This window comes from Cynocephalus volans, chromosome 12 (genome assembly GCF_027409185.1).
Source record: "Cynocephalus volans isolate mCynVol1 chromosome 12, mCynVol1.pri, whole genome shotgun sequence".
NCBI lineage: Eukaryota > Metazoa > Chordata > Mammalia > Dermoptera > Cynocephalidae > Cynocephalus > Cynocephalus volans.
The window spans coordinates 70,531,465-70,558,788 of NC_084471.1; the positions used below are offsets into that span (position 1 = coordinate 70,531,465).

A 27,324-nucleotide genomic window follows, 5' to 3' on the forward strand; every position below is an offset into this window, starting at 1 on the left:
ACACTAAGAATAACCCAGCCCTTGTTGAATATGGATGAGTTCCTGTAGCTAGATCCTTAAAAGTTGTTAACTCCCACCAGCTCAGGGAGCATGGTTTATTTTAGGTCATGAGACCGACCTTGCTCCTGGCTTGCACAACCCACAAGAAAACTTTCTGTTAAATGCTCAGATCTCTGTCTTTTGTGTTTCTACTAGCAAACACAATAGACAAGGACACTGAGAGTGTTTACCTGACAATAATCTCATACATAAACATTGGTGTAAATATCCATAAAAATATTAGCAAACTGAATCTAATATATTCCAAAATATGATACATTATGATCTTACTGGGTTTACTGCAGCAATTCAAGGGCATTTTAATTTTAGGAAATAAATCAGTACATCTTGCCACATTAACAGAATAAAAGAGGAAAATTAAATGATCTCAACAGATGCAGAAAAAACATTTGATAAACTTCAACATTCATTCATGATAAAAACTTTTACCCCTCTAAGGGAACTTTCTTAATTTGATTTTTAAAAATCTGTAAAAAACCAATAGCAAACTTGTACTTCACTTCAAGATGAAACATTAAAACCCTTCCCTCTGAGAGCATGAACAAGGGAAGAATCATTATCACCACTTCTTTCATCACTCTAATGAAGGTCCCAGCCAGTCAAGAAAAGCAAATAAAAGGAATAAGGAACGCAAAAGAATAAATGTAAATATAAATTATATGGGTGTCATATAATAAAATATAAGTATTTGGTCTTTGTCTCCTGGTTCCTGACACAGAGCTCCTAAAACCCTTGTAATCACCTGTGTGAAGAGGGTCTTTTCTATGTAGAAGGGGGTGGGATGTGAAGGGGTGGGAAGAAGGCCTAGATAGCTTAGGGTGAAAGGCAAAGTCAGGATTAGACCCCCAGGGAGAAGAGAAGGGCTGGAGATTGAGTTCAATCACCAAAAGGCCAATGCTTTAATCAATCATGCCTATACTTCAAAAAGTTTGGGAAAAATAGAATTAAAAGATAATACAGGGCTATCCGGTTAGTTCAGCTGGTTAGAGCGTGGTGCTGATTACACCAAAGTCCAGGGTTCGAACTCTACCAGCCAGAAAAAAATAAAAAATAAAAAATAATATGAATCTTGACATGAATTTTTTGAAGTACCCTCATAATGTCGAAAGACAAAATTACAACAAATTTAGCTTAAAGATCTTAATTGGCTTTTATTTGCAATTCTAGAATTGGGCAACACTTCATTCTATAAAATAAAATAAGTGTTCTGATAAGCTGAACAGAGGAAGTTGGTTTTATAGACAGAAAAGGGCTGAGGAAAGCAGAAATGAAACAAAAGGTGAATTGGTTGTTTCAAAGTTACTTTTCTTGCAAAGGTTAAAGCAGGGGGGTCTTCTTATCATGCTACCTTAAACTGGCCTGTTTGGGGATTTGGCTATTACCTTTCACTCTCCTGATTTCTAGGAAGGAAGATAAAGATCTTTGTTTCAGCTTGGTGGTGTGTAACTTAAGCATGACTAACTCCATTTTGGTTTGGTCTGTTGAGCCCAGTGCAAGAGCTCAGTCCAAACCAATGGACTCCATAAATTTTGTATAACACTATGTAATAAAACCTCCATAGAAACTCCTAAATGACAAGGTTTGGAGAGGTTCGTGTTTGGTGAGCAAATTGAAGTTTTAGGAGGGTGGCGCACCAGGGAAAGTCACCAGGGAAAAGTTTCTTGCCATGTCTATTCCCCACCTCTAACACATATCTTCCCCTGGGCATCTCTTCTATTTGGCTGTTCCTGAGTCTTATCCTTTATAATAAACCTGTAAATGTAAGTAAAGTATTTTCCTGTGTTCTGAGTTGTCCCAGTGAATTATCAAATCTGAAGGGGGTTAGTGCATACTCCTGGTTAGTGCATACTGCTGGTCAGTGAGAAGCAATGGGTGGTGATCTGGGACTTGTGACTGGCTCTTGAAATAGGGGTAGTCTCATAGAACTGAGCCCTTAACTTGAGGAATCTGCATTTTTGATAGTGTCAGAATTGAATAGAATTGTTGGACACTCAGTTGGTGTCAGAGAATTGGAGAATTGGTGAGGAAAAACACCGCATATTTGGTGTCAGAAAAAAAAACCTTAAAAAAGTTACATATGCAAAAATTTTTTAAAAAACCCATAAAAAACGAACATATAAACTATTAGAATTTAAGAGTTTAGCAAGGTTGTTGCTGGGTACAAAATCAATATATAAAAATCAATTGTATTTCTATACACTTACAACAAACAGAAAATGAAAAGTTTTCAAAGCTATCATTTACGATAACATAAAAAATATCAAGTACCTATGATTAAATCTAACAACAACACAAAAGAACAAGACATCTACAGGTAAAATTCTAAAACTTTATTGAGAGATACTATGAAGATACTATGATTAATATACTGAGAGATAGATCATATTCATGGTTTGGAAGTATCAAATTACAAAGATGTTAATTCTACCTCAATTGATTTATAAATTCAATGCACAGGGAAGTTGAAGTAAACATACTTTCCCAATTCCTCTCACTAAATGCAACTAAAAACCCTGGACATTAAATATAATACAAACATAAGAAGACTGAAAGACGGAGAGAAGGTAGCAGACAAGCTAGGGATGTTGAGGCCCAAGGAACAACATGGTGGTGTTTTCCCTGGGTTTTCTTTCTTCCTCAGTTATCGATGCCATGCTGAAGAAGTCAATAATCCAGAAATGCCAAACAGTGCAGACAAAAACAAAACAAAAGCCTTCTCTCCCTAGACAAAGAGCCAGGAAAGGAGCAGTTTAGCAAGGCAGCAAGCTGCTGTAATAACTGCTCTACTCCAGCCAGACACCACAGAAATAACTGTGGCCCTACTCCTATCCATGCCAACAAGACTGAGTTTCACCCTTGCTAGGCTGTAAGGTGCCCCAAAGAAGTCTTTTCCACAAATGGTATTGGAACAACTGAATGTCCACATGCAAAAGAATGAAGTTGGACTCGGTGCTGTTGAATAATGCCCCTTGAGCCCACATTTATGTTCACCCACAACCTCTGAATGTGACCTTATTTGGAAATAGGGTCTTTGCATATGTAATTAGTTAAGATAAGGTATGACTGGATTACAGTAGACCCTAAATCCAATAACTGTCCTTACAAAAAGGCCATGTGAAGACACAGAGAGAAAGCCATGTAGCAATAGAAGCAAAAATTGTAATGATGTGTCTACCAGGCAAAGAATGCCAATGGTTGTCAGCAACCACCAAAAGCTAGAAGAGGCACGAAACAGATTCTTCCTCAAAGCGTCCAGAAGGAACCACCTTGCCAGCACCTTAATTCAGACTTCTAGGCTGAGGAACTATGAGATAATAAATTTCTACTGTTTTAAGCCACCCAGTTTGTGGCACTTTTTTACAGCAGACCTAGGAAATTAATACATAGTCTTATAAAATTTAACTTAAAATAGGTCAAAGATCTAAATATAAGAGCTAAAACTATAAAATTTTTAGTCCCAACACAAATGCTTGAGGTAATGGGGGTGACAGTGGGGGAGGGGAGAGGAAAAACCCTGGCTCCCAGGGTTTCAGAGGAGGAAAGGAGGGAGGAATAAACAGGTGGAACACAGAGGATTTTTAGGGCAGTGAAACTATTTCGTATGATATTGTAATGGTGAATACATTGACAGTGTGCATTTGGAAAAACACATAGAACTATACAACACAGAGTGGACTCTAATATAAACTTCAGTTAATAATACTGTATCAGTATTGGTTCATATTTGTAACAAATGTACCACAATAACGTAATATGTTAAGAATAGGAGAGGCTGGCCTATTAACTCAGTTGGTTAGACCACCGCCTTATAAGACCAAGTTCAAGGGTGCAGATCCATGTACCAGCCAGCTGCCCCCACCCCAAATAAATAGGAAAAGCTGTGTGTGATATGGGGGGGAGGGAGAATGTGAACTCTGTACTTTTTGCTCCATTTTTCTGTAAACCTAAAATTGCTATAAAAATAAAATCTATTACTTTTTATAAAAACTCTCAGAAGAAAACAGGAATAAATCTTTATGACTTTGGATTAGGCAATGGTTTCTTACATATGATACCAAAATCACAAGCAACAAAAGAAAAAAAAATGATAAATTGGACTTCATTAAAATTAAAGATTTTTGTGCTTCAAAAGACACCATCTAAAAAGTGTAAAGACAACTGAGAGGATGGGAGGAAGTATTTGCAAACCATATATCAGATAAGTGATTTATATCCAGAATATATAAAGAACTCTTACAACTCAACAATAAAATAAATAAATAAATAAATAAATAAATAATAGGCAAAGGATTTGAATATACATCTCTCCAAAGAAGAAATACAAATAAATGACCAACAAACACATAAAAAGATGCCCATCACCATTAGCCATCAAGGGAATACAAATCAAAATACAATGAAATACCATCTCACATCCAGTAGGATGGCCATAATCAGAAAGACAGACAAGTATTGGTGAGCATGTGGAAAAACTGAAACCCTCTTACATTGCTGAGTTTATTATAAAATAATGCGCCCACTTCGGAAAACAGTTTGACAGTTTCTCAAAATGTTAAACACAGAGTTACCATATGACCCAGAAATTCTACTCCTGACTATATAACCAAGAGAAATAAAATGTATGACCACACAAAAACTTGTACAAAAGACCACAATAGTGGGTTGGACTTACAGAAGGAGAGAACATTCTATGGGCTACAAAATGGAGTTGGGGGGTAAAGGGGATGGGGAGGGAGGTTGGGGATAATTGGGTAGAGGACATGGGGTACAAATGCAATTTGTGGTAATGGGTATACAGCCAGTATGAATCTGGCCCCCACATCATGGGGATGAGGGGTGACAATCAACTTCATATCTTATGAATATTCATAACCAAAAAAAAAAAAAAAACACTTGTACAAAAATGTTCATAACAGCATTATTCACAATAGCCAAAAAGTGGGAACAACCCAAATGTCCATCAACTGATGAATGGATATAGAAACTGTAGTAGATCCATACAATGGAATATCATTTGGTAATAAAAAGAAATGAAGCACTAATACATGCTACAACGTGAATGAACCCTGAAAATATCAAGTGAAAGAAGTGAATCATAATAAGCACACATCGCATTATTCCATTTATGTGAAATATCCAGAACAGGCTAATCCAGGGAAACAAGGTAAATTAGCATTGGTTACACAGGCACACTGAGAAAAAAAAGAGAGAGAGAGACAAAGTAGACTAGTGGTTGCCAGGGGTTCAGGGTAGGGGTGAGTGGGGAGTAACTGTTAATGGGCACTGAGTTTCTTTTGGGGTGATAAAAGTGTTCTGGAATTAGCGAGTGGTCATGATTGCACAACTCGATGAATATGCTAAAAACCACTGAACAGGGCTGGTGTGTTAGCTCAGTTGGTTAGAGCGTGGTGCTGATAATACCAAGGTCCAGGGTTCGATCCTCTGTACTAGCCAGTCGCCAAAAATAAAAAATAAAAATAAAATAGGATCTGGCCCATTAGCTCAGTTAGTTGGAGTGTGGTGTTTTAACATCAAGGTCAAGGGTTTGGATCTCTGTACCAGCCAAAAATAAAAATAAAAAAGAAAGAAAGAAAGAAAAATAAAAACCACTGAACTGTACACTTTAGGGGGGTGAATTTTATGGAATGTTAATTATATCTCAATAAAGCTTTTTTTTTTTAGAAATGGGTAAAGAGCAAAAATAAATACTTCTATCTCATAAATGACTCTTAATCCACCATTTTACTTTATATTGACTTTTTTTTACATTAATTCTTTTTTTTATTATTATTTTTTTTTAAAGATGATCAGTAAGGGGATCTCAACCCTTGGCTAGGTGTTGTCAGCACCACACTCAGCCAGTGAGCGAACCGGCCATCCCTATATAGGATCCAAACCCACGGCCTTGGTGTTATCAGCACTGCACTCTCCCGAGTGAGCCATGGGCCGGCCCTACATTAATTCTAATTATAAAAGTAATGCATGTGGATTAAAGAAACTGTTAAATATAGAAGAGTTGACTTCTAAAGTCACCACAAATCTTACCAATCAATATTGAGATTTCCATTTCCTTTTCATGGAGTAAACATCAGTCTATTAAGTATTTCTCTTTGTAACTACAGTAGGATGATTTGCTTTCCCAATTTTTAAAATAATTCTCAGTGTGTGCTCCTTTTCTAAAGAATATTGTTCATATATATAAATTCAGATTATGGCTGGTCTCAACTTCAAACCTTCTCCTTAATCCTCTTTAGTTACTATTGGTACTTTGTTTTCATAACTTCTTTTTCCTTTTGTTTTTGGCAGCTGGCTGGTACAGGGATCAAACTCTGGACCATGGAGTCATCAGTAGCACACTCTAACCAACTGAGCTAACCAGCCAGCCATGTTCTCATTATCCTCAAAGTGCTTTGTCACCAGTTCTCATTTAACCTGAGGAAAATGAGCCTTCCTTCTTCTCTACATAGAAACTTTAAATTCTCAGGTCTCTAGATGTGCACCATCCAATACAGTAACTACATGTAGCTATTTAAATTTAAATTAACTAAAATTTAATGAAATAAAATAGTCAATTCCTCAGTCACACTGGCCACAATTCAAGTATTCAATAGCTGTCTGTAGCTAGAGGTTACCATATTGGACAGCACTGCTACAGATCTTAGCATTTTCAAAAGCAGTATTATCAAAAGCATTTTCTCTCTCCTGATATCTTATTTCTTTATTATTATTAATTTCAAACATTTATCAGAGAATAAACATACAGGTAAAAAAAAATCAAATATTCTTGATCCAGACACTGATATACACAGGTGTGTTCACCTGGGTTAATTTAACAAGCTGAACAGATGATTTAAACCCTTTTCTGTATGTAGACTGTTATACATCAATTAAAAATTTACAAAATTTTTTACAAAAATCAAATATTATTTAAAACAGTAGTTTTCCTGCAACACTCCTCTGCTCCTGTCCTGTTCACCAGAGGCAATTACTCCCAATTCATCTAGCAATTTCCCTTGGAATTTAACTACATATTTCTAAATAATATGCCTATGCTGCCATTTCTCAATTTACCAGTTTTAGATATTATCTACTTTCCACCATATTAGTTGAGAACTTATTTTATACTCTTCATACTACATTTCCTGACCATCTTCCTGACAGTTTTAATTTTAATTAGCCAGTGTTTATGATTATTTAAATATTACTCAGTGCTGAAGCAAATAGTGCAATGTAATCATGCTTTTCTTGTACAACCTTTTATTTTTTCTGAACTTCATAACTGCCTCATTCTTTGCTTGATTTTTCACATAAATGTTTCTAAATGCTCCCACATCTCTGCCAAAGGCCTATTAGTCATATTAATTCCATTTTTTGTTCATTTGATTTCCCTTCTTTTCTGAAACTTAAATCCATCATCTCATAAACTCCAACAAGGGCAGAAAACTTAAATTTGCTACTTTAGGTAAATCAGTTACTTCTTGTTTAAAAATCTCATTTGAGTAAAATATTTAATCGAAATCAGAATTTCAACTCTTTCACCTTGTCATTTTATCCTCTCTAAGGTGATCTAAGTTTCTACAGGGACTTGGGTATTATTCTGGCATTGGAAGAAGGGAATCTGATCCTTTTACTGTCTTCTGTCCTAGCTGGTCTCTGCTGAGTTGTAGTTTAAACCCACCTGTCTTTGGACTTTATGTGCAAATAAGCTAGGGTTCCTACCTTGGCCTCTACTTGGAGTCCTTCTTACTCCAACTCTAAGTCTCTTCCAGTTTGCCAGAATTTCTCAGATATTCCACATCCATTGGACACTTGTGAACTCTCAGCTGCTTTGCCTATCATATTGGTGTGTGGGGAAGGAATCTGTAAGGTTGCCTTTAGGTCCATCTGCCTAGGCATCTCCCTCAAAGATGGCTCAGGCTACTCTACTGCTCAGGCACTATGTTCAATGTTGGGCTTCTCTTAAGAGTCTGGCAGTCCTCTAGACTATACCCTGGAAAGTGAAGCACGGAATTTCTCTGCATAGAGAATCTCCTCAATCAGCTATCGCATCCTCACTTTTACCACCAGGGCCAAGGTCCAGTAGAGTAACATATGGGAATGCTAGGTCTTGTCTCAGGCACCCACAAATTGCTAAACCTTAATCCCTCTGCCTTAGATTTACCACTTTCTGCCTGTTGGTTGAATCTTTACTTCTTTTTGGAGAGTATATTAGTCTGTTTGGGCTGCTGTAACAAAATACTATAGACTGAGTAGCTTAAACAACAGACATTTATTTCTCACAGTTCTGGATGCTAGGAGGTTGAAGATCAAGGGGCCAGATGATTCAGTTCCCTGGTGAGGGCTCTATTTCTGGCTTGCAGCCAGCCACCTTCTCACTGTGTCCTCTCATGGTGGAGAGACAGCAGTATCTCTTCCTCTTTTTATAAAGCCACTACAGGCCCACCATCATGACCTCATCTATTCTTAATTACCTCCCAAAGGCCCCATCTCCAAAACCCATCATCTTGTGGGCCAGCCCGTAGCTCACTCGGGAGAGTGTGGTGCTGATAACACCAAGGCCATGGGTTCAGATCCCATATAGGCATGGCCAGTTGGCTCACTGGGTGAGCATGGTGCTGACAACACCAAGTCAAGGGTTAAGATCCCCTTACCGGTCATCTTTATAAAAAACAAAACAAAACAAAACAAAACAAAAAACCCCATCATGTTGGGTGTTAGGACTTCAATATATGAATCTGGGGGTTAGAGGGAGACACAATTCAGTCCATAGCAAAGAGATGATTTTTGCATCATCACGTGATGCATTCTTCACAACTTTATGGATCCTGGCATAAACGTGAAATATGAAGCCTTGCTATACTGGCTCCTTGGAACTCACAATGCCTTAACAAAATCTAGTTCTTTCAAATAAAGGCTTTGCTTTTTAGTTAAATAAACCATGATACATCTACAACAACAGAATATTCTGCCAATAAAAGATAAAAATAGGAATGAGGATACTCTATAGGTGTGGATATGGAAAGTTATCCAGAATATACTAAGTGAAAAAAGCAAGGTGTAAAACAGCATTCATCATAGTTTGCTACCCTTTTGTGTGTAAGAAAGGGGTGAAATAAGAATAGATTGATCATCCCACAAAGTAGGGAAAGGAAAAAAAAATAGATTGATCAATCAATATTTATTTTATACCCCTTCCTGGCCAGCTGCCAAAAAACAAACAAAATATATATTTGTTTATATCTTCATTAAAAAACCCAGAAAATTCACAACAAGCTAATTCAAATGCTTATCTATAGGGGGCAGTGAAGAAAAATGAGATGAATGAGCACAGGGGTGACAGCAAAACTTCTTAATGTACCTTTTTATCTCCTCAATGTGTGAACCATGGAAATTTTATCTATTCAAAAAATATGGGTAAGTTTTGCTTTCAAGTGTATTGTTTTTATTAATTACATGTTTTTATAAATCCATTCAGATATTCAATGGTCTTCTCAGTGACTCTAGACTACCTTGTCTTCTAGTTCACATATCGTGACCTAGTAGCATTTGCAAAACACCACACTTGGTTAAACCCAATTCTCCACCTATTTCGTACCTTCACCCAATCAACTGACTAGACAAAACCCAACTAAAGAAGAACATAACCAAGGTGACTGATCTCATTTTATATTTACAACCACAAATGTCTAAAAGACTTACTATGTCTTCATCAGTACCTGGAAATTCTAATACATCTTCCTAGTTAATTCAGTCTCCTATTCAGAGAGGACTATTTCACACATTTTCTCTTCTCAAACCTCCCATACTGCATCCCCAATCTTTACATTTAGCTAATTACCCCCCTCCCTCTTTTACCAGAGAAAGAAAAAAAAGAAAGAAAAAAGTCTGAAGAAAAAAATCCACAGGGAGGCTGTTCGGTTAGCTCAATTGGTTAGTGTGTGGTGTTATAACACAAAGGTCAAGGGTTCCAACTGACAAATACACAAGGTCCTACCACCACATCAGTTATGAATTACAATTAGTTGCAAATAACACAAATATGTGTGTGTGCGTGCGTGCACGCGCGCACGCACACACACACACACGAAAAAAGGAAAAAAGGTAAGTGTGGCTTAAATTATTTTATTTTCTCCCATAATGTGAAGTCCAAAAAAAGCAGGCAATCCCGGGCTTGTATGGCAGTTCCATGATGTCATCAGGAGCCTAGACTCTATCTTCTTCCGTCCTTAGCTTTAGGTCACTTTATTTTCCTAAGATGTTTGCTAGAATTCCAGCCATCCTGTCAACATTCTAGGCAAGAAATAGAAAAAGGGCCAAAGACACATGCCAGCTCAGTCAATCAGGTTTTAGAAACTTTCTCAGAAGCCCCACTGAACAACTTGAAACAACTCACCAGAATTTAGTCACATGGACACCAGTAGTGTAGTTGGAACAGAAGCTGGGCAACCTGCTCCCAACAAAATCAGGATCCTGTGATCAAGTAAGGAGAGAACTAGGAGAAATTACCCGTTTTCTATTTCTGTAGAGTAAGGGAGAGAAAAGAAGCAATCAGAAGATAAATTCACATGTTCCACCACCAAATCTAACTGCCAACCTGAATCTGTACTCATATACTCTGGCTTCCTCCTGTGTGCCAGTGGATGAGTAGTGTGAGTCTTTCCAAGGCTAACCCTTCTAGTGTTGCACTGGATTCCTTCCCATTTCACTACTCTAAAACTTTACTCCATCAATTATTTCTTTTCTCCACATCATCAAATTTTCCCTCTTTTGTTTACTACCATTAGCAAACAAATAAGCAAAAATATCTCCCATCTTAAAAAACAAAAACAAAAAAAACCTCCCTTTATTGAAAATCCCTATCCAGCTATCCCATTAGTAACCTTGTCTCTAATCCCTTAAAGCAAAATTCCTCAAAGAGGTTTTTAATTCCACTTTTTCCACTTCCTTGCCTTGCATTCTCTCTTGAATCCACCTGAATCAGGCCTTCATTCATACCTACTGCTCCACTGAAGCCACTCTTGTCCCGCTCACCAGCGGACTTCACATTGCCAAATCTCATAGCCAGTTCTCAGACCTCATGTTACTCAGCCTCCCAGAAGGTATAATTATCACTCACTCCTGCTTGAAACACTTTCTTCATTGGTTTCCAGAAAACCACACTCTTCATTATTTTCTTCCAACACCTCTGGCTGCTCCTTTTCACTTTCCACTACTGAATCCTCTTCGTAACTTTTAAAAGCTGGAGTGCTCTAGGGTTTGGTTCTTGAACTTCTTCTTTTAATCTATACTTGTTCTCTAGGTGATCTCATCCATCTATACTAATGACTTGAAATTTATCTTCAGTATGACCTCTTCTCTGCACGTTAGCCTGTTGCCTAATCAACATCTCTACTTAGACCTCTAACGCACTGCATCTCAAACTTAACATGTCCAAAACTGAACTTTGGATTGTCTCTTTTTCTCTATACCTGGTTCCTTCAATATACCCCAGTGTTGCTCAGGCCAAAACCCTTGGAGTCATGACTCACTTCATCTCTTTCTTTCTCACCCTACATACAACCCATTAATAAATCCTGTCAGCTCTGCCTTCAAAATAGTCAGAAACCCACCACTTCCTACTACCTCCACCACCGCCACTCTCATCTCTTATCTGCATTACTGCATTTCCCTTCTAATTTATCTTCCTTCTTCCACTCTTAACCTCCTATGGTTTACTCTCACAGCAGCCAGAGCAATCCTTTTAAAATCTAAAATAGAACATGTCACACCTTTGCTCCCAACTATCTAATGGCTTCCCATCATTTCTAGAATAAAACACAAAGTCTAATAAGACCCATGGCTAATAAGACCTTTACATGATCTAGACCCTACTACCTCTCTAATCTCATTTCATAACACTCTCTCCCTTGCTTACTTTGCTCTGGTCTCACTAACCACCTTCTACTTTTTATCGGTGGCTGGCCCAGTAAGAGGATCCAAACCTTTGACCTTTCCCTGACCTTCTTAGTACTGCTTTCAAAAGACATACAACCCAGTTTCCAGTCCAGCATATAAGGTTGAAAGTCACTGCTCCATCCTAACAAGTAAAAATCTAAACAAACAGAAAAATTGACAACTCTTTTTAGATCTGTAAGAGAGGTAAAGTCAAAGAAGTAAAGGAGAAATAAAGACTTTCTTGAACAAATAAAACTTGGGGAAATTTGTTGCCAGTAGACCTGCCTTGCAAGAAATGTTAAAAGAAGTTTTGTTTGTTTGCTTTTTGTTCTTTTTTTTGTTTGTTTGTTTGTTTTTATCTATTTATTTTGGTGGCTGGCCAAAACAGGGATTAAACCCTGGACCTTGGTGTAAGAAGTTCTTTAGAGAGGAGGAAAATGATGTAGGTCAGAAACTCAAATCTACACGTAAAAAAAGAAGCTCATTGAAAGGAATAAGTGAAGGTAAATGAAAATTTTACTGTTCTTATTCTTAGTTGACCTAGTGTGTTCTAAATAATAATAGCAATGATTTATTTGATTATGTATGCTTGCACATAAGTGAAATGATTGACAGCAATGATACAAGGAAAAGGAAGGAGGAATTAGGACTATTTTCTGACTATAAGGTACCCGCACTACTCATAAAGTGGTATAGTGTTATTTTTGAAAGTAGACTTGGTTATAAATGTATAGTGCATGCTCTAGGGCAAACAACTAAAAAACAAAAAAAGAAATATAACTGATATGCTAAGAAAGGAGAGAAAATGCAATCATAAAATACTCAGCTAAAACCCTAACAGGTAGAAAAAGAGTAGAAGACAAAAATAGGAACAAAGAACAAGGATGAATAGAAAATAGTAACAAATATGATAGACATTAACCTATATCAACAATCCCTTTGAATGCCAATGCATAAATGCACCAATTAAAAGACAGAAATTGCCAGAGTGAATCAAAAAACAAGACCCAACTATATGTTGTCTAAAAGAAATCCACTTTAAATATAAAAACACATATAGGTTAAATGTAAATGGAAGAATAAAGATATATCATGCTAATATTAATCAAAAGAAAGTGGTAGTAGTTATATTAATTCCAAACACAATAGACTTCAAAGCAAGGAAAGTCATCAGGGATAAAAAGCATTACATAATAATAAAGGGATCAGGCTGGACAGTTAGCTCAGTTGGTTAGAGTGTGGTGTTATAACACTAAGGTCAAGGGTTTGGATTCCCCTTACAGCAAGTTGCCAAAAATAAATAAATAAATAAATAAATAAATAAATAAATAAATTAGAGGGATCAATTTTCCAAGAAGACGTAACAATCCTTAAAACGTATGCACCTAACAACAGAGCATCAAAATACACAAGACAAAAACTGATAGAACTGCAAGGAGAAATATATGAATCCACTATTACAGTTGGAGACTTCAACACCCCTACATCAGAAATGGACAGATCCAGGGCTGGCCAGTTAGCTCAGCTGGTTAGAGTGCAGTGTTGTAACACCAAGGTCAAGGGTTCAATTCCTGCACCTGCCAGCCCCCAAAAACAAAATGGACAGATCCAGCAGGTAGACAATCAGTAAGGAAATGGTTGAACTCAACAATAATACCAGTCACCTGTATATAATTGACATCTATAGACTAACTCATCCAACAACAGCAGAATACACATTCTTCTCAAGCTCACATGGAACATTCACCAAGACAGACCATATTCTGGGGCATAAAACACACCTTAACACATTTAAAAGAATGGAAATTGTAAAATGTCTGCTCTCAGGCTATAATGGAATTAAATCAGAAATCAATAACAGAAACATAGGTCAAAAGTCTCAAAATACTTGGAAACAACCCACTTCTAACAACACGTGGTCAAAGAAATCTCAAGAGAATTTTAAATATTGGGAACTAAGTGAAAATGAAGACACAACTTATAAAAACTGTGGAATGCAGCAAAAGCAGTGCTTACAGGGAAATTTATAGCATTGGACAGGAGCTGAAGGCAGCCCCCTCTCCACCTGGAAGCAGGCAAAAGAGCATGCCAAAAATACCACTTCCATGTGGGTGGCCCACCACAGCCACTATCACAAAAGCAGCTGCCACAAAAGTGACTCAACACAACAGCAGTAGCCACAGCCATTGTGCAGGTGGCCCACCAGACACTTGACTGCATTGACACGTTAGTCACCAGCAGAGACCAGAAAAAGAGGAAGTCTCTCTCCTCAAAGCCCACTCCAGAGTGACAGAAGAAGCAACTGCTCTACCAGATAACCACACATCAATGTAGAGAAACTGGAAATGCAAAAACCCAAGAAAATATGACATGACCAGAAGAATACAATAATTCTTAAATACCAGACCTTATACAGTGGGAAACCCTTGAAATGACTGACAAGGAATTCTGAGCAACAATCTTAAGGAAACTTACTGAGATATGAGAAGACTCAGTTAGATAGCATAATAAAATGAGAAAAAAAATCCAGGATATGAAGGAGATTAATACCTTAAAAAAGAATGTAGCCGAACACATGGAACCGAAAGGTTGACTCAAGGAAATAAAAAACACACCTGGTAGCTTAAGCAGCAGGCTAAACAAGCAAAACAAAGAATTTCTGATCTTGAAGACAGTCTTTTCAAAATAACCCAGGAAAAAAGAAGTTTAAAAAATGAAGAAAATCCGAGAGAGCTAGCAGACAACCTTCAACTCACAAACATTCAAATCATGGGTGTTCCAGAAGGGGAGGAGAATGGAAAACCTACTCAATGGAATAATAACGGATACCATCCCAGATATAGGGAGAGACAAAGATCTTCAGATCCAGGAGGCTCAAAGATTCCCAAACAGATTCAACCCAAAAAGATCCTCTCCAAGACAGATTATAGTCAAACGGGCAAAGCTCAAAGACAGAGAGAATCTTAAAAGAAGCAAAAGTGTCATGTCACCTATATGGGAGCCCCTATCAGACTAACAGCAGACTTCTCAACAGAAATTCTACAGGCTAGAAGAAAATAGGATGAGATATTCAAAATACTAAAAGAAAAAAACTGCCAGCCAAGAATACTATACCCAGCAAGGCTATCCTTCAAAAATGAGGGGAAAAGAGTATATTTTTCAGACAAACAAAAACTGTCGGAGTTCACCACCACACAAGTAGCCCTACAAGAAATCCTCAAGGAAATCCTACATCTGGAATACAAAAAATGATAATCACTACCATGAATACACAGTAAAGAATGAAACCCACTGGTAGAACAAAAATGCAAATGAGAAGGAGAAACTAAATCTTACCACCACCAAAAAACATAATGAAAATGTAATAATGTCCCTGCTTTACTTCTGATTTTAGTAGTTTCAGTTTTCTCTCCTTTTTTCTTTGTCAGTCCAGATAAAGGTTTGTAAATTTTGTTGCTCTTCTTAAAGAATCAACTTTTAGTTTTGTTGATGTTCTCTATTGTTTTTTAATTCCCTGTTTCACATATTTCTGTTGTAATCTTTGTTATTTCCTACTTATACTTGCTTTTGGTTTAGTTTGCTCTTTTTTTTCTATTTATTTTATTTTATTTTATTTTGATTTTTATTTTTTAAAAAGATGACCAGTAAGGGGATCTCAACCCTTGGCTTGGTGTTGTCAGCACCATGCTCAGCCAGTGAGCAAACCGGCCATCCCTATATAGGATCCGAACCCGTGGCCTTGGTGTTATCAGCACTGCACTCTACCGAGTGAGCCACGGGCCAGCCTTTTTTTTTTCTTCTATTTTATTTATTTATTTATTTATTTATTTATTTATTATTTTTAAAAGATGACCGGTAAGGGGATCTTAACCCTTGACTTGGTGTTGTCAGCACCACGCTCACCCAGTGAGCAACCGGCCATCCCTATATGGGATCCGAACCCGTGGCCTTGGTGTTATCAGCACCACACTCTCCCGAGTGAGCCACGAGCCGGCCCCTTTTTTTTTTTCTATTTTATTAAGGTAGAAGTTTACATTGCTGATTTGAAATTTTTCTTATCTTAAATACAGGTGTTTACAAGTATAAATTTTCCTCTAAGCACTGCATGAGCCCTGCATCCTGTAAATTTTGATATGTTGTGCTGATTTTTATCTTGAAGTACTCTCTAATTTCCCTGTGATTTTTTTCCTTTTACCCATTATTTATTTAGGAGAGTGTTTTTTAATTTCCACCCATTTGTGAATTTTCTAAATTTCCTTTTGTTATTGTGCTTCAGATAACTTTTTTTTTTTTTTTTTTGGTGGCTGGCTGGTACAGAGAACATATTTTCTATGATCTTAGCCTTTTAAAATGTATTAGGACTTGTTTTGTGGCCAAAAATAAAAATAAAGAAATTTATGGCATTGAATAAATATATTAGAAAAGAAGAAAAATCCAAAATTGATACTCTAAGCTTCCACCTTAGGAAACTAGAAAAGGAAGAGCAAATTAAATACAAAGTAAGCAGAAAAAATAATAATAATAATAAAAATTAGGGCAGAAATCAATGAAAGTGAAAACAGGAAATCAATAGAAAAAAAATGAACAAAACCAAAAGCTGGTTATTTGAAAAGATCAATAAATCAATAAGCCTCTAGCCAGGCTAATAAAAAAGGAGAGAGGACAAAATTACACTACCCTGTATGATACTATAATGGTGGATACATGTGACAATGATGGTTCACGGATTGTGACAAAAGTACCACTCTAGTGGGGGATATTGATCGTGTGTAGGAGATATATACGAAATTTCTGTACCTTCCTCTCAATTTTGCTGTAAATCTAAAACTGCTCTAAAAATAGCCTAATTAAAGAAAAAATAAAAATAAAAATAAAACAGACATACACACTCAGCCTCAGAGCTTTTGAACTTGATGTTCCACCTGCTTAAAATTCATTCTATCTTTTCATTCAGGTCTCTGCTCAAATAACTATTTCCTCAAAGAGGCCTTCCCAGATCATGCAATCTAAAATGGCACCCCTCTGCAACTCTCATTTCTTTTCCATACTTTATTTTTCTTCATAGCATCTATTAGTACATGACATTATATTTCATATCTCTTTGCTATATGTTCATTTTATTTCCCCTTTAATGGAACATAAACTCCATGAGGACAAGGACTTATTTTATTCATTGTTATATCTATCTGACACTTAAAGAGTACCTGCCATGGAAGGCTCTCAATAAATATGTCCAATAAATAAATAAATTAAATAAACAAACAAACAAATAAATAAAATAAAATAAAATAGAAACCATATTATTTTCTATATACAATGAAGCTTTCCAGTCTTCATTTTTCCAGTCTTTATCCTATTTACCCTCTCTGCAGCATTTGATACCATATCCTTCTTGAAACTCTCTTCTCTTGGATTGTGAGACCCTCCACCCCGCCTCAGTTCTCCCTCACTGATCACTCCTTAGACTCCTTTTCTCAACTTTAAATGTGATCACTCTTCGGATTTCCTGCTAAGGCCAGGTTCTCTACTTCAGGGTTTTCTACTAAAGCCACCATTCTTCTAGCTCTGTACACTCCCCCAACTGCTCTTATCCATTTTTCTTATCCATGGTTTAATTACCAACTTTATGCTGAAGACTCCCAAATCTATCTTTCTTTCCTCTCTCCACATCTGCACATTTGTCTGCCTAATAGGAATCTCCAGGTATATGTACCACAGACACTTAAATGTCAAAATATGTCAAAAGCTGAACTGTTAGCTTCTCCTGTGTCCCTTCGTCACTTCCCACTCACTCCTTCCTTCAACATTTTGATCTTAGTGAAAAACACCACCATTCACCCAGTTATTTAAACCAGAAACCTGAAAACTAACCTCCACTCCTTACTTTACTTCACATCCCATGTCCAATCAATCACCAAGTTTAATATTCAACAACAAATTACATATTAAGTACCTACTATGTGCCAAGTATTGTTCTTGGCATAGGGGATAATCCTACTTACAGTGGCTTAAATTACAAGGTCATTTACTGTTTCCTTAATAATAAATGTGGAGATCAGTGGTTTTAAGACTGGGTCAGCAGTTTCACAATATCAAACCACTGAGTTGACATGTATATGTTTCTCTTTGCATTAGACCTTTAAGGTCTTAAATTGGCTCCAGGCATCATTATTTTCAAAAAACATCTCAAAAACCAAACAAGGGCCAGCCCCATGGCTCACTCGGGAGAGTGTGGTGCTGGTAGCGCCAAGGCCGCGGGTTCGGATCCTATATAGGGATGGCTGGTGCGCTCACTGGCTGAGTGTGGTGCAGACGACACCAAGCCAGGGGTTACAATCCCCTTACTGGTAAAAAAAAAAAAAAAAAAAAAAAATCTCCAAAGTCAGAAAGCAAGGGTGAGGAGTAAAACAAAAGGGCTTTCCTCAAGGGAGCAATCTCTTTTTATCAGGGAGGTAAACCATTCCCAGAAACACTCCAGCTAACTCCCCTTAATGTCCCATTGATCAGAACCAGGTCCAAATACAAAGGAGAATGAGAAAGCATGTACCTACATCTGGCAAAGGGGAACAAAGCTGCCTTGATTTGTCCTCTAGCACTGAGCACATGAATACCCTTTTTAAAAAATGGGATTCTCCTGGCAAGGAAGAATGGAAGAAGGTATTTTTTGGAGGGGCAACCAAGATTGACTTCCACAAAAACAGACACAGAGCTTACACAGAGGGAGAAACTTTACACAAGTAAATACAATAATGAGTCACTTAATGACAGGGATAAATTTCATCATTGTGCAAACATCATAGAGTGTATTTACATAAACCTAGATGGCATAGCCTACCAGACATCTAGACTATATGTTATAGCCTATTGCTCCTAGGCTATGAATTTGTACAGCATGTTACTTTACTAAATACTGTAGGTAACTGTAACACAATGCTAAGTATTTGTGTATCTGAACATAGAAAAGACGGTAAAAATACGGTACTATAATCTTATGGGACTACTGTTGAATATGTGGTCTGTTGTTAACCAAAATGTTGTTATAAGGGGCTGGCCCGTGGCTCACTCGGAAGAGTGTGGTGCTGATAACACCAAGGCCGCGGGTTCGGATCCCATTTAGGGATGGCTGGTTTGCTCACTTGGGAGAGCGTGGTGCTGACACCACCAAGTCAGGGTTAAGATCCCCTGACCGGTCATCTTTAAAAAAAAAAAAAAAAATGTTGTTATAAGGCTCATGACTGTAAATGTACAAACAAGGCAATTTCAGATTCTTTTTTTTTTTTTTTTTTAAAGATGACCGGTAAGGGGATCTTTTTTTTTTTTTTTTTTTTTTTTGTCTTTTTTCGTGACCGGCACACAGCCAGTGAGTGCACCGGCCAGTCCTATATAGGATCCGAACCCGCGGCGGGAGCATCGCCGCGCTCCCAGCGCCGCACTCTCCCGAGTGCGCCGCGGGCTCGGCCCAGGTAAGGGGATCTTAACCCTTGACTTGGTGTTGTCAGCACCATGCTCACCCAGTGAGCTAACCAGCCATCCCTATGTAGGAACCGAACCCGCGGCCTTGGTGTTATCAGCACCACACTCTCCCAAGTGAGCCACGGGCCGGCCCCGGCAATTTCAGATTCTATACGAACTGTGAAATAAATGATAAGATGATGTGATGAAAAAGTGGTGGGCAGGGGCTGGCTGGTTAGTTCAGTTGGTTAGAGCACAGCCTTATAATACCAGGGTCATGGGTTCAGATCCCCTTACCGGACAGCCACCAAAAACAAACAAACAAACAAACAAACAAACAAACAAACAAAACCATTAAAAGTGGTGGGCATATTCTGAAGATAAAGCTGACAAAATTTACCTGTGGGATTGAATGTATGAGAAAAAAGATAATTCCAAGTGAATATACCAATCATAAATGAAGCTTAAAAAAATTAAGGGTTTAAAGTCATATCACTATTAAATGAAACAGGTAGAATTGAAACTAGTCTTATCTGACATCAAAGCCAATTTTCTTTCTCCTATATCAGCTATCTGTGGAAAAACCAGAACAAAAAATTATACTGGAATAAATAGGAATAAAAACCAAATATTTATAAATAGTTGATGCTTGGTAAGTTGTTGCAATTTGCTATTTTTGTTTTTCCTTGTAGAGCTGGTGAAATGAACAAAATATTTTGTGAACTTTTGTATCTAAACCACAATATGGAAATACTGTATCTAAAACAGTTACTGACTGCTTAGAACAGTAGCAAATGGTCTCAATATTATGTAGCAAAGATGGGAGTGGCTCAAATTGCAGCAGAGTCTCCCACTACACCAGACTGGCCCTGGTTACAGGCCCTGAAAGAGTCCAACAAAGGAAAGATGAATATAATCAACTAAAAAGTTAAGACAATGCACAATAGTGTGTTTATGTTCCAGATATAGATAACTACTATTGTTTAATATAGACAAACTGTATACACCCATATACAATATAAACAAATAGACACAGGTTTAGTATAGTAAAAAAAAAAAAAAAAAAAAAAATATATATATATATATATATATATATATATATATATATATATCAGCCTTTCCTTTCAGGTACTAAAGAGGAAGCAAAAGAAATTTGTCATTATTCAATATTTTTCTAGCATAAAGATACCAGACAAATTATATATAAGGATCCCTTCTAGTTCTATTACTCTGAATCCTGAGGTATCATCAGGTACCTAAAAAAACATCAAATACTTCTTTATTCACAACAGGAGAATACACAGATTACGAGACTAACAAAGTTAATGGTTTTAGAAAGGTATCTCAGGAGACATATAGGCCCACAGGAGCAAATTCCTGCAGTGAAAGCTCTAATATTCTGCAGAGAGCTAGGAGGTGGGAGGTGCCTGCTTTCAAATGGATTTCATCCAGAGCAGACAGCAAAATGGAGTTCAGCATGGTGGTTCCCTAACATTCATTCTTCCACTTAAGACAAGCTAATTATTTTCAATCTCTCTTTAAGAATAAGTAAGGAGAAAAAAATAATAATAAGTAGGAACAAACAAACAAACAAAAAAGCTTTTCATGGGACTACGAAAAATATTTATCAGAAATAAATAAGAACCTTGTTTGCATGCCAGGTTCATATTCATATGGGTGGAGATATATACTATCTTTACAAACATAGGGTCCAAGGGAAAACTTTTCCTCTTCACCCCTGAAGGCTCATTAATAAAAATCACCGAAAATTTTAGATCAATATAACAAAAGGCATAATTTTTTTTTACTTATCATGCTGGGAAGGGGGAAAAAAAAAGCATGGGGGAAATCACGAGAGTAATGTCCCAATTTCCAACGGAGATAGAAAGCTAATACACCAGTGTTTATGAGAGAGAAGGTGAGAGGAGGTACAAGCCCCAGAACAATGTCCTGAGACCAGCTTTCTCAGAAATTCTGGGAGGAGGTGTCCTCACAGATGAAAACAGGAAGTCAGAAGTTAAAGTTAAGCACAGACATCTTGCAGGTAATCTCACAGCTGCCCTCAGAGAGAAAAATAGTAGCCAAAAGATGGGCACCTCAGAGGAAGCCTGGCAGTTTGCATTTACAGATGTAAATTTCTTTCCACAAAAAACAAAAACAAAAACAAACCAGCCTTCTAGCCAGTCTTGTTTTTCCGGTCTCCCTGAATTAGCCATCTTGAAATATGTTAAAGAAATATATTAAAGAAATATATTTTGGGGCCAAAATATTTTGCTTTCCTACACAAAATAAACACACGTTAACAGTGTAAATGTGTTATCTGTCTGAAATAAAGGGAGAAAACTTTACCAAATCTGAATAAGGTAGTAATTGAATAAGGACTATAAATTTTTACTCTTATGTTTACCTTTTTGTTACTCATACACTATCACTAGGAGAATATTTTGAATAGTTTAGCAACAGCAATAGGTTTCTGCTAGGTCTATTTTAAAGCCACACTTTAATCCTAACCACTTTATCCATTTCCAAGGATTAGCAAAGTGGTAGTTTATGGTCTTGGAATAGATTTTCCGGCGCGGGGGGGGGGGGGTGCACTTGTCTATTCACTATAATCTAGACATCCTAGCACTAAACTATATCTATAAGCAATTGATCTACCTTGACATAATGCCAAACAGTCTTATTCACAAAACTCTAAGTAGCACAAGAAATTCCTGCTTCCTAATATTCTTCAGTGTCAAAAAATTCATTTTTTCCCTACCCAAGCTTCTCCTCACTTCCTCCATTCAGCTACCAAATTTGAAATGTGTTCATAAATCTCTTTTCTTAAAGCTCCGAGGGCTGTTCCATAAAGTTAGCGGTTTAGGTCTAAAAATGAGGCCTCCTCTGTCCTTTTAACAGCTTCAATGTTCAACGCTTAGGTACTACTGTTCGAATGACCGAAATATTATTTGCTTCCAGCGTTTGGTACCTTCAGTCTCGAGAACAAGTGGTTACAGTAAACCAATAAACCTATTCGGTTTTCTAAAGCTCACGTCCTCCACAGTATCAGGTGAGGAGTAGAGAATGCTCTCTCTAAAGGAACTGAGAGAAAAGAAAATGGCAAAACTCACTGACAAACTGTGGCAACATGAAAATAATCAGCTGAGCTATCTGGACCAGAAGCTTCTGCATTTTATGGTGCTTCATCTTTAAAACTATATGGACTTCTCCACTATTAACGTTCGTCCTAATTAAGGTAAGCCTCCTCTATTCTGCGGGTTTCTCTCCGACGCTGCAAGCAGCGCTTGCCAGACCCTGGTAGCCATGCGCCGCCCACTGCAGCACCGACGTGCGCGGCCGGCCGGAGCGGCGGACCCCGCCCTGCCGGCCGCGCGAGGGGAGGGGGCTCCGGGTCGGAGACCGCCTCTGCGGCGGCCAGGCCGGGCGCCGAGTGGGCGCGCCGGGCCGGAGGAGGGGCCCGCTGCCGCGGCACCGCCTGTGCCCGCCCGCCCCTCCTCAGCCGCTACTTAAGAAGCTTCAGCACCACCCCCGCCTCACTGTGTTACTTACCTCGACTCTTAGCTTGTCGGGGACGGTAACCGGGACCCGGTGTCTGCTCCTGTCGCCTTCGCATCTTAGCCAATAGCGACCATGGTGAGTGGGCCGCGGGGCGCCCTGTCCCCTTCGGGAAAACAGGAAAAAGCGAGGCGGGTAGGCGCGGTGGGCCTCTAGCTAGAGGGTGTTGGGACCACTGCTGTCCATTTGAAGAGTAAAAACCGTGGCAGGGGCTGGCTGGTTAGCTCAGTTGGTTAGAGCCTGGTGTTGATAACACCAAGGTCAAGGGTTCCGATCCCAGTTTCCGCCAGCCGCCAAAAACAACACAAAAAAATCGAGGCCACGGCGGGACTAGATGACACCCAGGTTTGTGGGGAATGGCGGGCCCCGCCGGGAGTTTTTCTCTAACTCTGGGAGGGAAGCGGGGACGCCGGCTTCCCTTCTCCGTATTTGGAGCTCTCGTTTAGCACTTAATACCTGGGCTGGGCTTCTCAAAACCTTATAGTCTTCTTACCGCGTGTGCCCTTCCCCCCTTCCTTCCTCCGCCTTTGGCGGGCACGCGCGCGGAATCTCCCCGCCCTCACTTCCTTCTCTGAGCGAAAAGCGGGGGCGGGAAGGAGCATGAGACAAAAGCGCACGCGCGACCGTTACTTTCCCGCCGTTGTAGTTTGCGCGTGCGCTCTTGGTCGCTGACGGCCTATAGCCGTAGGGTGTGTCTCTTTTTTGGGCTGGCGGGTAAAGGGATCGAATCCTGAACCTTGCTGTCATCAGCTAGTTTTTTAAAAAATAAAAGCAGTAAGAAGAATGTGGGGAAGGGTTTGACAGCGTATACCACCTTATACCAATGTATTAGGACAGTTACATCCCAGCAGCCTGTAGAGGCCATCTGTCTCTCCCTTCTCCATTAGGAACGCGTTTAGGAGCAGGTGGTGGTGGTAAGGGATTTTTGAGGGAACGGAAATCGGATCTTGGCCCAGATCTGGGCCGCTGATAATCCTCTGCTGCGCCCGGACAGATGTGGAAGTGCTGGGCTGAGGCCAGTGCCTGCGGGCAGGGGAGGATGGCTGGCGACAGCTGCGCCTCTGCAAACGTGGCCATTGCGGGCCTCTGCTGCTGTGCGGCCCTACTGGCCGCAGGGGGGCGCGGGTATGCACACCCGGAATTGCTCGTTCATCCTGTGCTGCAGAGCCCCACCCCTTGTCCCTGTGGCCAGACATTTCCTCTGCAGTGCTCTGGGCATGTGCTTCCTGTACCAGGAGGTGCCGGGAAATCTGGCCATCTAGTCACAAGTGGGATTCAAAGGCCTGAGCGCTGGGTGGATGGCCTCCTCCCTACCTTGGGTCCTCCAAAGGAAGAAGCTGTGACTAAGTGCTCTTGATCTAGAAAGAGTCTTTCCCGATTTAGAGGAAGGAGGGAAAGAAATTTATTAAAAGCAATGTACATCAGTCAATGTAGCTGTTCTCCCCTACCAAACCAAAAGGAGTATTACATTTTAAGTTGTTTCAAAAGAATAAATTTGTAAGATTAAGATTTCCATGAGTATTTTGTTCCACTTCACACTTACCAAAATATTAATTTAAATACTTATTCCCCCCGCCTTTCTCATAGCGTGAGTGCATCTCCATCCACGTTGGTCAGGCTGGTGTCCAGATTGGCAATGCCTGCTGGGAACTCTACTGTTTGGAACATGGCATCCAGCCTGATGGCCAGATGCCAAGTGACAAGACCATTGGAGGAGGAGATGACTCCTTCAACACCTTCTTCAGTGAGACAGGCGCTGGCAAGCATGTGCCCAGGGCAGTGTTCGTAGACCTGGAACCCACAGTCATTGGTGAGTTGACCTCAGTAACACAAGTGAGATCGCAGGGTGCTGGGACTAGAAGGTCTGTCCTGTGGGCTCCATTGATCACACACACGCAGAGTGTCTCTACCCTCCTCACCCCCACCAGAGTCAAACAGGCTTGTGCAGGTTGTTAATGATGTGTGACTGGTTTGCTTTCCTTTTCCAGATGAAGTTCGCACTGGCACGTACCGCCAGCTCTTCCACCCAGAGCAGCTCATCACAGGCAAGGAAGATGCTGCCAATAACTATGCACGTGGGCACTACACTATTGGCAAGGAGATCATTGACCTCGTCTTGGACAGAATTCGCAAGCTGGTAAATGCCATATATAAATTTGTGTTTCAAATGGTGGGGGGGGGGGGGCGTCCAGTGCAAATTTAACCGTATGACAACATTCATTCTTTGGTGCCTGCCAAAACGTGGAATGGTTTGCTTGCTATGTTAATTGGACTTCTAAACCAGATAGTTCCTGGGTTGTGGGATAATTTTGGGGGGTGCCTGTTTTGCCAAATCCTTATCCTTACCATTACTCTGATATCATTCATGATTTAGAGAAAAAGTAAACAGAAGTTCTAAGTAAGAAAAGTGTCCTGGCATTAAATACTTTTTTTTTTCCTTTACAGGCTGACCAGTGCACAGGTCTCCAGGGCTTCTTGGTTTTCCATAGCTTTGGTGGAGGAACTGGTTCTGGGTTCACCTCCCTCCTGATGGAACGTCTCTCTGTTGATTATGGCAAGAAGTCCAAGCTGGAGTTCTCCATTTACCCAGCCCCCCAGGTTTCCACAGCTGTAGTTGAGCCCTACAACTCCATCCTCACCACCCACACCACCCTGGAGCACTCTGATTGTGCCTTCATGGTAGACAATGAGGCCATCTATGACATCTGTCGTAGAAACCTCGACATTGAGCGCCCAACCTACACTAACCTTAACCGCCTTATTAGCCAGATTGTGTCCTCCATCACTGCTTCCCTCAGATTCGATGGAGCCCTGAATGTTGATCTGACAGAATTCCAGACCAACCTGGTGCCCTATCCCCGCATCCACTTCCCTCTGGCCACATATGCCCCAGTCATCTCTGCTGAGAAAGCCTACCATGAACAGCTTTCTGTAGCAGAGATCACCAATGCTTGCTTTGAGCCAGCCAACCAGATGGTGAAATGTGACCCTCGCCATGGTAAATACATGGCTTGCTGCCTGTTGTACCGTGGTGATGTGGTTCCCAAAGATGTCAATGCTGCCATTGCCACCATCAAGACCAAGCGCAGCATCCAGTTTGTAGATTGGTGCCCCACTGGCTTCAAGGTTGGCATTAATTACCAGCCTCCCACTGTGGTACCTGGTGGAGACCTGGCCAAGGTACAGCGAGCTGTGTGCATGCTGAGTAACACCACAGCCATTGCTGAGGCCTGGGCTCGCCTGGACCACAAGTTTGACCTGATGTATGCCAAGCGTGCCTTTGTTCACTGGTACGTGGGTGAGGGGATGGAGGAAGGAGAGTTTTCTGAGGCCCGTGAGGACATGGCTGCCCTTGAGAAGGATTATGAGGAGGTTGGTGTGGATTCTGTTGAAGGAGAAGGTGAGGAAGAAGGAGAAGAATACTAATTATCCCTTCCTTGCAGCCCTGCAGCATGTCATACTCCCTCAACTTCAGCGTTAGCTGACAGGTATTAAAGCTTTCTGGTTAGATTGTCTTCATTCAACTGTGATTATGTTTTGTCCATATGTACCTGTACAATTTTTGCATCATGTCTCAAAGTAAAGCCTTCAGCAAAGTCTTGTCTCGTGCTTTTCTAAAACAGCCTTGATATTTGCATTTAGTGCCTCTGCAACAAGATGTTAACATCAAGGACCCCACTTGCTGTCTAGGTACCTCTGTAAAGAAAAGGGAGCACAGGGCTGGAAAAGTAGGAGATCTGGATTCTAACACCAGTTTGTTACTTCTTCAACCTCAACCTTTTTATAGGGAGCTTGGAAAATTTGGCTCTTGAGATTACAGTTGGGTAATAACTAATGAATTAGGTATAAGAAGTAATTTTGAATATCCTGCAAATGACTGCTGTTAAAGGGACATAGTCTGTTTGTGTAATTTCTTTTTTAAAAATCTTAAAATGATCACTAAACTGGAAAATAGCTGGTCAGAAGAATATCAGGGTGATGAGCTAAAAGCTGTATAGAGCTGTATTCCCAGCTCTATAAAGATGGGGAAAGTTGCCAAACCAGAATTCATGGTGGTCAACAAAAGTCCTAGGGGAGGAAACCAAATATTGAATAAGCCATTTTTATTGGTGGGAAAGGACTGCATTATATAGGAGGATAAAGTATTTGTGAAGGTTAGGATAAGAGTAAATTTACAGCACTTGACATAGTTTACATTCTTTTTTTTTTTTTTTAAAGATGACGGGTAAGGGGATCTTAACCCTTGACTTGGTGTTGTCAGCACCATGCTCACCCAGTGAGCTAACTGGCCATCCCTATATGGGATCCTAACCCAGGTCC

The 27,324-nt window shown here is 39.5% G+C and overlaps 1 protein-coding gene and 1 long non-coding RNA gene across 2 annotated transcripts; one reads left to right on the forward strand and one right to left on the reverse strand.

Annotated features, from left to right (window-relative positions):
- Nucleotides 1-10,096: 10,096 nt before the first annotated feature.
- On the reverse strand, nt 10,097-23,568 carry LOC134360482 (uncharacterized). The gene is made up of 3 exons (XR_010021332.1): nt 22,999-23,568; nt 10,454-10,579; nt 10,097-10,350 (listed from the first exon to the last, which is right to left on the reverse strand). It is a non-coding gene; the product is annotated as an uncharacterized LOC134360482 (long non-coding RNA).
- On the forward strand, nt 22,848-26,602 carry TUBA1B (tubulin alpha 1b). The gene is made up of 4 exons (XM_063074913.1): nt 22,848-23,082; nt 24,592-24,814; nt 24,993-25,141; nt 25,450-26,602. Exons 1-4 carry the CDS (start codon nt 23,080-23,082, stop codon nt 26,428-26,430), a joined length of 1,356 nt encoding a protein of 451 aa, XP_062930983.1. The 5' UTR covers nt 22,848-23,079; the 3' UTR covers nt 26,431-26,602.
- Nucleotides 26,603-27,324: the final 722 nt, after the last annotated feature.